General features: G+C 42.0%; 1 protein-coding gene across 8 annotated transcripts in view; it reads right to left on the bottom strand.

Moving 5' to 3' along the window:
* CADM1 (cell adhesion molecule 1) overlaps positions 1–13,292 on the bottom strand; it is a 176,486-nt gene that overhangs the window by 34,696 nt on the left and 128,498 nt on the right. For all 8 annotated transcript variants that reach the window (XM_084495648.1, XM_084495647.1, XM_084495645.1 and 5 more), the window contains exons 6-7: positions 4,590–4,689; positions 1,360–1,532 (exon numbers count right to left, since the gene is read on the bottom strand). In XM_084495648.1, coding sequence (XP_084351774.1) covers positions 1,360–1,532; positions 4,590–4,689 — 273 coding nt within the window. The remainder of the gene's footprint in view (positions 1–1,359; positions 1,533–4,589; positions 4,690–13,292) is intronic.

Raw genomic sequence — 13,292 nt, forward strand, 5'->3', positions numbered from 1 at the left:
TAGCACTCACTTGGGCCAAAATAGGTACATTAAACTACACAAGGAATTAAACAACCTCTTCTATAACTGCTTTACTGCAGTAGCTTTCCATGCTTTTCATGGGTTGCTGCCTGTATCCTATTTCAGCTTCTTTACTACTTCCCCCAACATTTGCTGTTTCTTCAGATAGTGATGTAAACAGTCAGTTTTACACCAAGAGTGACTTATTCCACCATCAATTCATATCTGACTTCATTTTGTAAGCTGGAGTATTTCGGAGCTACAGGCACTAGAGCACTACCTGTATGTTGCAGTACAGGAGTCCAATTTCAGCTCAGAGCTGTAAGGTTTGTTATCAGCTACAGTCTCTGGGCAAGTTTCTAAGACTGAGCCCAAAACTGGTGACATACCACTGGCACCGGATAGGTGATATTATGTTCCCAACTATTTACTGGGATCAGAGCAAACACAAGAGAATTTGGACTGCAGAGCTTCAAGCAGCTGTTGCATGGATTGAACTTCAAACCAGAGCACGTCACTGTCCCATCCGAGTAACAGGCAACATCCACCAAAGCTTAGCAATGCCACACAATAAACACTCTAACAGATAAAGTTCAAATATGCAGCCCAGGGGACTTGTTCACAATTAAAGTGGGGGATCACTCCTCAAGTGCCTGCTGAATCTTCATTATGTGCAACACCTCATGACAAGAGAACAACAAGGTTTAGAGCAATGGCAAAATAATACAGAGGAACCGAAGTATTAAAGTAGGTACTTAATAGCACTTCAAAAAGATGCTGAGACATGTTTTAGTGTCTGCTCAGCAGCCACATATAGGCTTAAGACATCTCATTCCTCCAGTTTATTTACTGGTTTGCAATTATCCAGGGATGCTGGCTGATTCTTCAGTCATTTAACTTGCTAATAAAAAACAAGGAAAAAAAAAAAAAAAGAAAAAAAAAGCCAACCCTGCACCATTGCTGAAGACACTGGAAAAGTCATTACAAAAAGGAAAATATATCGGAGAAGTCCTGTGAGAACTGTCAGGCTAGAGAACTTCACAGTTCTCCCCATGCCTCCGTTCTGGCCTTTTCTCAGGCCTCATCTGACAATGCACAAGTGTCATAGCAAGTCCACAAAGGCAGCTCCAGAGAAAGGAACTTAATGGCTCTGCACCTGATGCACGACACCAAGAGTTACAGAAGCAAAAGAAATGCTTTTCCAGCCCCTACCCCAGCCCAGTATAATGTAGATGTGTTGGGAGCTATCTGTAATTCTTGCAGAAAGCAAAACGTTAACTTCTTTAAAAGCTTTCAGAGAGAGGTATGTTGCAATTATGTGTAAATGAGTCTAGAAGAACGGTGGTTTTTCTCACGTACCGTATACAAACAGCATGTAATCCGCATGTGATTTCCCCACCGCGTTTGAAGCCTCACAGCGGTATGTACCATTATCTGTTTTGTTTAGGTTACTAATGAGAAGGTTTGAACCAGACACTACAACGTGTTGAGGCATCTCATCATCTACTCTTAACCACCTCATGTCCGTAGGCCTACAGAGGAGGGAGAAAAAGAAACAGTCACATTACTATTTTCCTATGGTAAAGATGGCATCTTCAATAGTTCATCCACAGACAGAAAGCCCAAACCAAGAAAAACTGTAAAGAAACAAACACATGCTTTTGCACTACTCAAGCCCAGATGCTGTCAGGCTTCCTCAATTTAAATTTATTTTAACCCAACAGGAAACTGTATCCAGACCTTATATTTTCTGAAGACACTAATGCAAGCAGGAAGAAAGTTCATTAGTGGTTAATCATTCACTTATTCAGTAAACCTGAAATCTTTGAGATCTATGGACTAAAATGTGCATCCACAGGGTGCTCTGAGTGCAGATCTGGACATGTGACAGAACAAGTACATTTTCATGAAGTTTGAACCATTTCACAGAGAGACGTGATAGACCTATTTACCTCAGTTTTGGCTCTACTGCTTAGTGACAGAATTTTAGCCGCTAGCAAACAGGAACACCTTTCTTCTCTCCCCCAATTATGCTTCTCCAATTGGCAGCCTGTTTCCTGCATCCTTTTACTAATGGAACCAAAATGAGTATCGTGTTTGCATAATTTAGGGAACGAAATTAGCATGTCTGTTAGAGCTAGTAAAGAAAAGAAGTGCTTCAGGGCCTGGGGAATTCTTGTTAAGAATAAATAAATAATTATTACTATGAAAACTTTTAAATAGCAGTAGGGACAAATCAGCTACTCCTATGAGACAGCCTTCGCCAGCAATATATAGCAGTTTTTAGGACAACTGAACACTAAGTTCTTAAAAAGGGGAGGTCTACAGGGTAAAACATTTGTCAGACTGCCTAGTTCCAAAGACGAAGTTTGCAAGTCATATTCTACTGGGAGCTAGCACTGTTAAAGGTATCAAAATAGCCTGGGCTTTTTACGGTGTCCATATGGGAGACTACCGTAATGAAATAGAAGCTCCTAAAGTCTCAACATCCCAGCCCCACAACTGGAATGGACAAAATACTGAATAAAATCAGTTGCCTGCTACAAAGTCAACATCTGGTTTTGGGCAACAGCTTGGTGTGCTCTTCCTTGCTTTCCCATCCATGGCACTTACTGCCTGGCGAGGCTGCAGAACACGCCGCTAACGTGCGAGCCTCTGCCCTACAACAGCAGCTCTCCAGAGAGCAGAGCCACAGTTGCAGTTTTACCTCAACATTGTTGGAAAGGTTTTGATGCTCCTGGCTACAGCTTTCAAAAGCTATTAGTGATTTTGGAGTCCCAGGGTTTCACATGCTGCATGCGCTACACAGCAGCCTGTTTTCAAAGATGTGAATATCCTAAAAGGGATGGTTTCATGGTTTCAGCATATTCCCACTTCTGTCACAGGATTTTGTTGTTTTCTTTAACTGTCTAACCTTGGACATTGAAAACTTAATACCTATATTAATACCAAAACAGAAAATTATACTTTCTCGTGTTTTGTTTTTCTCTGAACTTCCCCCAACCCAATGTTCATGTTGCAAAATATTGCAGAGAAAGGATTTTAACTGAAGAAACATCCCTGTTCATCCTAAACCTCTGCAAAGGATTTTATGAAATTTGTTATTTTTTTTTCCCAAACAAAATAATAATAATAAAAAACTAAACAGAAATATTTTACTGTACATTTTCTTATGCCTTGAGAGAGACAGGTGAAATGACCTACATAAGGAAATTCCTAGCACATTACTAGCATCACCGTAACATTAAGTGGCATACAGCCTGGGAGATGTGTCTGTCTTAGTTAACATGTGTATGTCTTATTCATAGCCTGGAAAAAAAAAAGGTAAAGAGGCCTATTCATTAAATTCCCACATGATAGCAAATGGGAGGAACTGCAGTTACCCATGAGAGGAGAAATGCAAAGGGGCTTTGACAGATTCTAAGCAGGGAGCAGATATTCAAATGGGATTGTTCAGTCTCTAATGTACAGGGAAGGAATCAGCCACATGCTGAACAGAAGAAACTGAGAAGTGGAAATAAACAAAACAATCTAGGTGAGGTAGGACACTACCGTGGAGGATGACAGTATCACAAGCCTTCTCACTTCTGAGCTGCATAGACCCTTCCTGTCCCTGCCCACAGAAACAGAACTGTCAAACTGGATGACTTCAAGTTCGACTACAACTGCAGTATCCCTTCAGTTCTGGGCTCACTACCAAGGAGACGCTGACAGACTTCGGGAATGTTTGCAGAAATCTCATGGACATGATGAAAGTAAAAAAGGATCGTAAATACTTGACAACCATAAAGCCAAGTGGGAGAGGAAGTATTAAAAAAAAAAAAAAAAAAAGTCAACAAAACTTAAATTAGAACAACAATGGAAGTGTGGAAGAAAATCTACCCTCTCTTGTCAGGAATTTCCTGATGCATAAATTTCTTAAGCAATGTAAGAAAGCCTCAAGGGCATGGTATGAAGAGGAGAAAGAATACAACTTGCATTTCATAGAAAAAACATAGGCCACCAAATACGGAGGAGAATCATCATATAATCAATATAAGCAGAAAGACAGACTGCCTTACCTTACAGATCCATTCCACTTTTAGAAGTGCTCAATTCTTTGGGCCGTTCGCACTTCTGCATACTTGCACCTTACTAGGATTCAATACGCAGGCCACTGACCTTGCTTTTGCAGATTAATTGAAATCAATTGACACCTAAGCTGGGAAGAGACTTCCCTGGGGAGGAGATGCATGGCTGTGTGGCACCCACACTACCACCCGTCCATTCTGCATCAGAGGGCTTGCTCCTAGGAGCTCTTACAATAAAAAATCCTCAACCTTCTTTTTTTTTTTTTTTTTTTAAATATAAGAATAAATGCAAATCAAAACAGATATCTTAATTTGTCAGCACATGCTCAGGTGCAGAAAGGAGATCTCCATACTTTCTTTTTCATACTCTTGCACTGGCTTCGCAGCAGAAAATGGCACACTAAGTTCTGCAACAGCTAAAGAGGCCAGAAATGCCTACATGCATTTTTGCGTGGCCCTGCAGCATGGCCCCATCACTGCCAGACAGCCTGGTCCATCCTCTGGTAGTTTCCAACTTACTGTGGTTTTCCAAAAGCTGCACACGTCAGTTCGAGTGGCTCCCCTTCTCTCGTGAGGCCTTGCACTGGGTAATTCTGAGAAACCCGCACTTGAGGCTTATCTGCATGACAAAAACATCATTTCATAAATTTTCTTGTCAAACAGAATCAGATTTCTACGCACTGAACACCAAAAGACAGTCATCATCACTGCTTTCCTCTCGGCCCCCTCTATGCCATTTGTCTAATCAGTAAGTGAACTTGGTATTTGCTTCAAGCTGAAGTGATTAGCACCGAGGAGACGCGAGGCAGATCGGAGATCTGTACTCCGACTGAAGCACCACCGTTTCCCGGGAAATGCTTTTTGCTGCACCAGAGTTTATCTCTGAACTCACTCAAGCTAAAAGGAACTCATTTGCCTTCATGCTGAGGTGAAACCGGAGATATTTGTGGTTCTCAGAATTGATACGTTTTATCATGTATCATATATTACTGTATGACAACACTTTGTGTCCATGCATTTTAATACGTTTGGCTTTACAAGAGATGTTTGTTAGAAACACAAAAAGAAATCACAGCCACTGATGCTTTTGTTTAAACAATGGAAGATTTTAGTTAGTCCAAATGAAGCTCTTCTAAATCCTAAAATAAACACAGAGAATTAAAGCATTTATAGTTAGGGATCCAGCTTCAAACCACTTTAGTAAGACCCTGCAGGAGAAAAAAAAAAACACACACACACACAAAACACAGTGGAGTCCATGATTAAAAAATTCATTACCTTCTATAACTGAAACAAAGATTAAAAACGCAATCTAAGCTGTAGCTAAAATGTTATCAATGCAAAAAATCAATTCAATACTACAAATGCCATTAGGCCATATATATTTTTCAGGAATTTACTCAACTGTAAGAAATAAAGGAAGGCAAAAAATCAGTATGCATAAAGGTTGAAACAATTTAAATGTTTCTCGTTCCTTTGAGAGTAACTGCTACCAAAAATATCGGCTTGCTGCATTTTATTAACTGTGTTTAACTCATTAACATGCTTCCTGTGGAATAATAGAGATTAGAAAAAAAAATCCATGTCAGGATTTAACCAATTTAAACTCTCATAATTTTCAGTAATGGAATAAGCTACACTAGTAAATCCTCTCCTGAGATGACTATACCACAAACATTTTATAAACTAATCCCCATTACAGATGCTTCCTGCAGCTATGAAACTAAGGCGTATCTGCAGGCTGGAAAGCACAGCAGCAGCACACGGATTACGACGTTCTGGAAGTGTGTTACACGCCTGAGTTGCAAAGTCCCAGTTCCTCTGGAAACACAGGAATGCAGCGTGCCTGAGAACAGGAGCTGACCCCCAAACAGTGACGCTGCTCAGCGCTTCGAGCGTGCAGAAGAGATGCTTGGAAGCCACCAGCACGTTCCAGGTGTGAGCAAAGACCATCCCTAGGAGGGCAGACACAACCTCGGTGCGTGCCCTGGAGCTGAGCCCCGTCAAAGGGCGCCTGGGCTGTGCCGTGGCAGCGAGGGGCAGGTGCTCCCCAGCCGGCAAGGTCCAAGCCCCAGACACACAACCCAGTCCTGTGGGGCAGTGGCACAGATGCACACACAAAAAAAAACACAGGAAGACAAAGAACAGTGCTGAAATACCACACTGGGTTTGGTCTGCAACACGAGTACTTACACAACGCATAAACACAGGACGACCAGTGAAACAGTATTATGCAGCAAGTATGGCACAAGCAACACCTTACGTGCTATGCTCACACTTACCCCTCTCGTTCACAGTCACCCCACCTCGGCCATCTGCTTACTATTTACTATTTGCTTTGTGACAGTACCTAAGGGCCCATGCCAGAAACATGGATGCTATTACACTGTGTGTTGTGAAATGACTGGAAAACCTTTCCAGCCCTATATACAGGGGAACACACGGGCTACCCTGAACGGCATCCCTGGGCTGGGAAAGCCATGGGTGAGATCTTCTGCAGCTTGCCTCTTCTGTTGCTCCAATCCTGTTTTTAGGAGACAAATTTTAGTATTTCTAACGAGATGTTTACCAGCTGTCAATTACTTATGGAAAGCAACAATACACTGAAGGCTTGTTGTGCTGAGAATAAACTGCAAGCTAAGTAAGCTCTCCCAAAGCGACAGAAACTGCCCCCCTCCACTTCAGCGTTCTAGCTCCATAGTCTCTACTAATCAAATGTAAGAAGGAAAGTGAATCTATACCATTTTGATTTGCACACTGTAGAGGTGTCACATACAATATAAATCTGGACTTGATTAGCACACATACATGTACTCGTGAAGACAAGAACATTCCCAATAGAGTTATCACAGTGAATGTCTCTTCTAAGCAGGACTCACCAGCATGCGAGTAATTACTGAAGGCACTTATGGAAATAGGAAGTGCTTCAAAATTCTGAAGGATTCAGAAGGATGGCTTGGCACTCAGGAGAACTGACATTTTAATTAGGCTTGTAGTATACAATGAAAATTTCACTTGCTTTGACCAAGAATTTGGGGGAGGGGATTTTTTTATTATTATTTTTTTAGGACACACATTTAAACGATCTTTAATCCTACTCCTACTGCTAAGCATCCCATCTCAGACAAAGTCAGAATCTATTTTCTTCAGATTATACACTCTGTTAGGTAAAGCTTTGTAAAATGCCAGGCACTGTGGGATTCTGAGCTCAGCTCCTACCTGCAATTGTGACATTTAGTAACTGACACCAGCAAGCTTGTGATGGTTTTCAAGGCCTGTACTAGCAGTTTGCCACCTATTAGCCACTTTATTAAAAAGGCCACGTTCCAGTAGTGACATCTGTGGTAGTATAATCTGGGGCTATCACCATCTCAGATGGCAGTCTAGGGCATAAGGCAAGCAGCAGAAGAATTTTTACTACCAAGTGCATTCCAACAGCCTGAAATACTTAACTTGGAACTTCATAATATCATATTGCTGGATTACTAAATAAAAATAAATGCCTGCATCTACACATCTAAGCCACAATATACTCCACTGGCAGACAATTAGATCTAACAACCCCAAGCTATTTCCTAGTATGCCTATTTCTAGTGGCTTTAAAAAAAAAAAAGCCTAGTAATTTAATAAGGTACCTTTATTAAGCTAAATTCATTCAAAAGCTACAAGTGATATACAAGGTTAAATACCAGTAGTCTAAAGGTTACACTGTAGCAGCATCCAATTTGAAAAACTTATTACAAAACCATTCTGCATTTGATGAGATTTCTTTTACAACATGCATACCGTGTGCCTGTAACGCATCCGAAAGGCAGCCTTTAGAGAGGCGACAGCACGCCCTGCTCTTTGCCCCGCTGGTCAATTATGGTGTACACGAGCCCGGCCCCCTCAGCCTCCCACAGTCTTGAAGTCAGCCTGAATATGAAAAATGCTCCTTCTCCTCCCTCTCCGCCTAACAACCTGTATTTTAATTTCACAAGCAACTGGGATGCTGACGGCTCCTCCGGTGCAGGCGGTGCCATGGGACAGCCTGGCTCCCTCGGGGCTTCACCTCCAGCTGCACTGGGAGCCGTGGGCCGTGTGTGCTGGCAGAGCTGCAGCAGTGTTTGGCTCATTCCCCCATCAGATCCCCTCTCGTCCCTCTCTGTGCATCGCCTCTGGGCTGATGCCATGCGTTTCAGGCTCCACGTCCAGCCTAATTGCTTGTGACCGAGGCACGGATAGGGCGTCCTCTTCTAAAATGATGTGAGAAACAGAGAACCCGCTGCTTCTCTTGAGAAAGGTCTTGACAAATTGAGACGCATTTAAGATGCATCTTCTGTCCTCATTTTGTCTAGTTTAACTTCTAGCCAAAGATTTCTGTTTTGCCTCCCCCTGCTAGATTACAGTTCCCTTTGTACTTCGCACATTCTCCCCATGGCTGTTCTTCTATCCTGTGAACAAATTGCTTCTCAATACTTTTTGGTAGGACAGATTTGGCCAGAGCTTTTTAAGTCTCTTCCTGGGTGGTTTCTTCCTGTTCTCCGCAATTTGTCCTATTTTCCAGCATCTTTTCAAAGTCTGCTCACGAAGGTGCCGTGCAATATTCCAGTAATGGTCTCACCAACACAGAAGAGAAAAGCCATCATCTTAGCCCTAGCTCCTTGCTTCACACCTGCAAGGAAGCACTGGCTTTGTCAGGTTGGTTTCCTTGGCAAAACCTTACATCAGGCTTTTTCCCACTACAGCACTCCAAGTGTTTTCCAGGATGTAGCTGCACTTCTGTGAAGAAGGGATATAGCCTACACCCGCTCACCTTTCAGAGTTGAAGTGCTGTGGTTCAGAAGCTACAAAAACTCAAGATGTTCTGTGCATGCACAACTCTTCCTCTTATTAAGCATTAGCCAGTTTTCTGGTCATCAGCAAAGATTATTAACAGTGATTTATTATTTTTTTTTAACTTTTTTTTTTTTTTTTTAAGAACTTCCAAATGAGTCACGGGAGCACTGAAGAGCATCAGGCCAAGCACCCAGGCCAGTGCATTTGCTCTAAAAATACCATCGCTTGCTGATTACTCCCTAATGACTATTCTTTGAGATCTGCCAGTTAGTGATTTCTTAATCCATTTAAATGTGCGCTCCATCGATTATGCTTAGATCTCATTAATCAGTCAGGATATCACGTTATACAGAGTTCGGTGTCTTACAAAAGCCTAAGCCCATTATTTCTACCCATTTACTTTCATCAGAGAGACCTATGATCTCAAAGACAGGCGAGCTTGTTGTCTCAGGGAGTGCCGCCAGACCGATCTGGTAAGCCTGATCTCCTGCAGGGCCCCGGCACTGCTGCATGGGTGCATTGAGGAGCCTGCCTGGGACCCCCAGCAGTTCTCGCCCCTGCCCCACTGTGCCTGGTTCTGGTTGCTCCAGGCTGGATGCATCCTTTGGAGCTCATGCTATCACCTCGGTCCTCTCCAGCTCCAGGCCAGCTCGGGTCAAGCAGGTACTCCGAATTTCTGCCTGTGCCGTAACGCACTGACCAGGGGAACGCAGCCAAGCTCTGCTGAAAACATTTATCTTGTTTGTAACGAGACTAAACCCAACGGCAGCACTTGCTGGAGACAGCACGTCTCTCTGCATGCAGTAAGTGCTGCGTGGTGGCAGCGCAGGTTCCTACAACTGCCGAGCCTGTGGCTGAAGTCTTGGGTATTGCAGCCCACAAGGATGCTAATAGACACTAGATATGACTCCTGCTTGGAAATTCAACCTTAAATAAAAGGGTGGTTTTCTTGGCAAATGCAAGAAGGCACGTGAACAACATCTCCCCCTGAAACACAATCAGAATATGCTTAATGAGGAAAATGTGCAGTACATTTAACTCTGTGGCTATATCCATGTAATTTCACTGTGCACAAAAGCTGCTAAAAGCTGCAAAACAAAAGAAAAACACATCACACTTGAGGTAGATGTTCTTTGGGGCCACATCATTTCCTCCGAGTTGAATCATCACACTCCAGCAGCTCCTGGTCCTCCAGCAATCTCAGAGTGATATGGCTCCTACAGTGCAGCAATCTGTCCACTTTAAACACAAACATTGCACTGAAACAGTCATTAATAACACAATAAAAACAGTCTATGAAGCATTTCTTTAGCAGGGGATGTTTTTTTCTCAACTTGTCCAACTCACCAACCACCAACAGCGGCAAACAAGTCAACCCTTCCTGCCCACACAACCACCCCAGCTGAGGTCAGAACACAGTCAAAAAAAAGAAGCCTTCTTTCCCACATGCTGCTTTTTGGGGCAAACACACAAAAACACAGCTGAGGAAAAACAACCACTGTTTTTTTTTTGCCCCACCACAGCCCAGGAGCAGCACCGAGGTCCTCCTGGCACTTCCATTACCACCATCGCTCAGCTGCACACGCAGCATGAAGGGCTCTCAGGACCAGTGCACATTTTCAGAACAGGGTTTCTTTCTCAGCTCCAAATTACAGCTAAACACATACATTAAGTAAATTGCATGACTATACATGGCTGGTTTCTTCATGGCAGACAAGAGCAGACAAAACTGCTCCTGCAGCGCTTCTGACATAGTGGTACTGCAGCATGGGGCTCAGCGTGGTTTGTAATGCCAGACTGTTTGCCAACTGAGAAAATTACAAAATGGATTCTTTCAATGATTCAGCTGAAAATTCTCCTGCCTGCATTGTAAATTTAGGTACTGAATCCAAGTTTTAAAATCCATTTTGTGATTACTGTATTAATTCCTGATGCGTACCTCTTTGCAAAAATAATGACAGATGGTATTCTCAAGAGAAGAATATCCTGCAGGTCAAGCAGAGTTTTTGCCCACTTTAGATAATTCTAGCTTCAAAATCACCCCGAATATGCTTTAGTGCTCATCTGAAGAAAGGTGTTTATTTTATACAGATCCTCGTCTCTGCTTTGCTCTGTGGCCCAAACTAGCATGGTATATTGCCTATATTTTTTAACAAGGATAAACTATTAAAAGAAAATGACTTCTGGCAGCTTTTGTATCTCACTACACTCACAAGCTAGGGAAAGGTCAGGAGGAAAACAGTCTTCAATATTAAAAGAACTCAGAGAAGTTAACATAATACGTAGGTATAATAAATACAGCCATCACCTTTATCCCAACATCAAGCAGGTTTACTTAGCAGGAAATGAAGTCTGCATCAGTGACAGCAGAGACCTGGCTACCCTGTGTTTTCTCCCTAGCTTCTAGAAGGACAGAGCCTGCACTGCAGCCGGCGAGCTCTGCACGCTTTGGTCCCTTCAGGATCACAGCTGTGTGTGGCACAAGTGGCTGGTAACCCGGCTGCTGGGTACTGTGTGCACCGTGGTGGGATGCCACGCTCAGTCGTGTTCAGAAGAACAGGCAGGTTTGTTGTACGTGCACGTTCCCATTTCAAAGACGTAGCTGCATGCTGCTGCTGAACACTTCCAAAACGCAGCGTCCAGACTGTACTGTATGCTCTTCATTCCCAACAACACTCCTCTGAGAAAACCTTATTAATGAGCTTGCAAACGAGCACCCAACTGGGAAATGTCACAAACAAGAGTGGCTAATGCCCCAGAAAATCAAATAACTGAACACTTGGCTGATTGTGGTGCTTTTCATATTTATAAAAAGAAAAAAAAAAAGCTTTAAATCAAAGTTTCTGAAGGGGTCAACACCTCACTGAACAAAACAACTCATTTATTCGTTTTTAGAAATCTCCAGATGATAAATTACATTGATGTTAATCACTTCACTGCATAGTATGCAATTAATATTTGTACTCAATAGAAATATAAGGATTACTGGAGATGTGACGGCATACATATATAGCTGATTTTTAACATAATTGGGCACAAAGAGTTCTCCCCTCATAACAGCAGAGGCTGTAACAGATTCCATCAATGCACGTTTTAGAGGTATACATGTAGGTATTAAAAAAATGAATGTGTAATTCATTATAACTTCAGAAAAAATAAAAAACAAACAACTAAAACCAAGATAAAGTGTCAAATGAGGACCTCATCTCCAGTATCACATAATGACCTAAAAAAAAAAGTACCACAAAGGCTGAACTTAAATATTTCAGAGTATCTAGTTCCATTCAATTCCTTAATGATATTTTAATGCATTTTGGTGCTTCATTTCCTTTCTAAAATTACACTCAACGCACTGGTCTTCCATCCCTCACTGGATAATCGGAATGACAAAAAGAAAGCAACTTGAGCCGAAATCAACATATATTTTCAGACCAATCCCATGTAACTTATTGTGGCCATCCATTGCACAGGGTTATACGTTCAGTGGTGCAGCTATTAATCAAGCACAGAAGTGTTATTGTTACTGTGTGTACATGGCATCACTTGTCAAACTCTGCTTTTAAAAAGCACTACCAGGAGATTTTCATAAATATTACAAACTGCTTGTTTGCAGAGATTTCTTTTTAAAACATACCCTACATTCAGATAGAAGCATTTACTCAAAAATTCACAAAGGGGCAGGATGTGCCACATTATACATTCAATAGCTTACTCCCTGAGTAGGACAAGTTAATACTCAGCATGAGTAAGTCTTACTCAGTTTCACTAACTACAGCAAAAGTTTATTTTCCCCCCAGTATCTGTGCTGGTCAGCTTCAGGTGAACCTGCTATTTATTTTTTAAAGCTTAGCTTATGGTATAATAACAAGTTATCGGTACATACTATAGAATTTTACCAGATAACACAACTGTTCCATTATTTTGCCAGAGGAGAAGCCCCTGCACACATAAGAGGAGGAGCAAGATGGCCATTCCTCTCCCTCAGGTAACAGCAAAAAAGACTGTGCCCGTCCTTAAAGATTTTATATGCTTAGCACCTATAAAGATGCTTGGAAATAACCATGGAGAAAACAAGGCACCAATAAGACAGATCACATTTACTGTAGTGAACAACTGCCTTACTCAACATTATCACAAATCCCATACTTTTGTGACATGCGTCTGAAATTACTCTGCCTATCTCCCCTTCAAGAGCATTACCTGCTTCCTGGTTCAGGGCATCTGGAGCAACCACAGCCTGGGGTGATAAGGCCAATAGTCAGTTTGAAATATGTTCCTGAAGTTACTGAGAAACTTAAAAAAAACCACACAACTCAAATCTGCAATTTTCTTTGAACTACAGCACAGACGAAAATGTTCATTTGAATTGTTTTTAAAATAAAGTGAAGTAGGTCACTTTGCAGA

Source organism: Aythya ferina (genome assembly GCF_964211825.1).
Source record: "Aythya ferina genome assembly, chromosome: 22".
Lineage (NCBI taxonomy): Eukaryota > Metazoa > Chordata > Aves > Anseriformes > Anatidae > Aythya > Aythya ferina.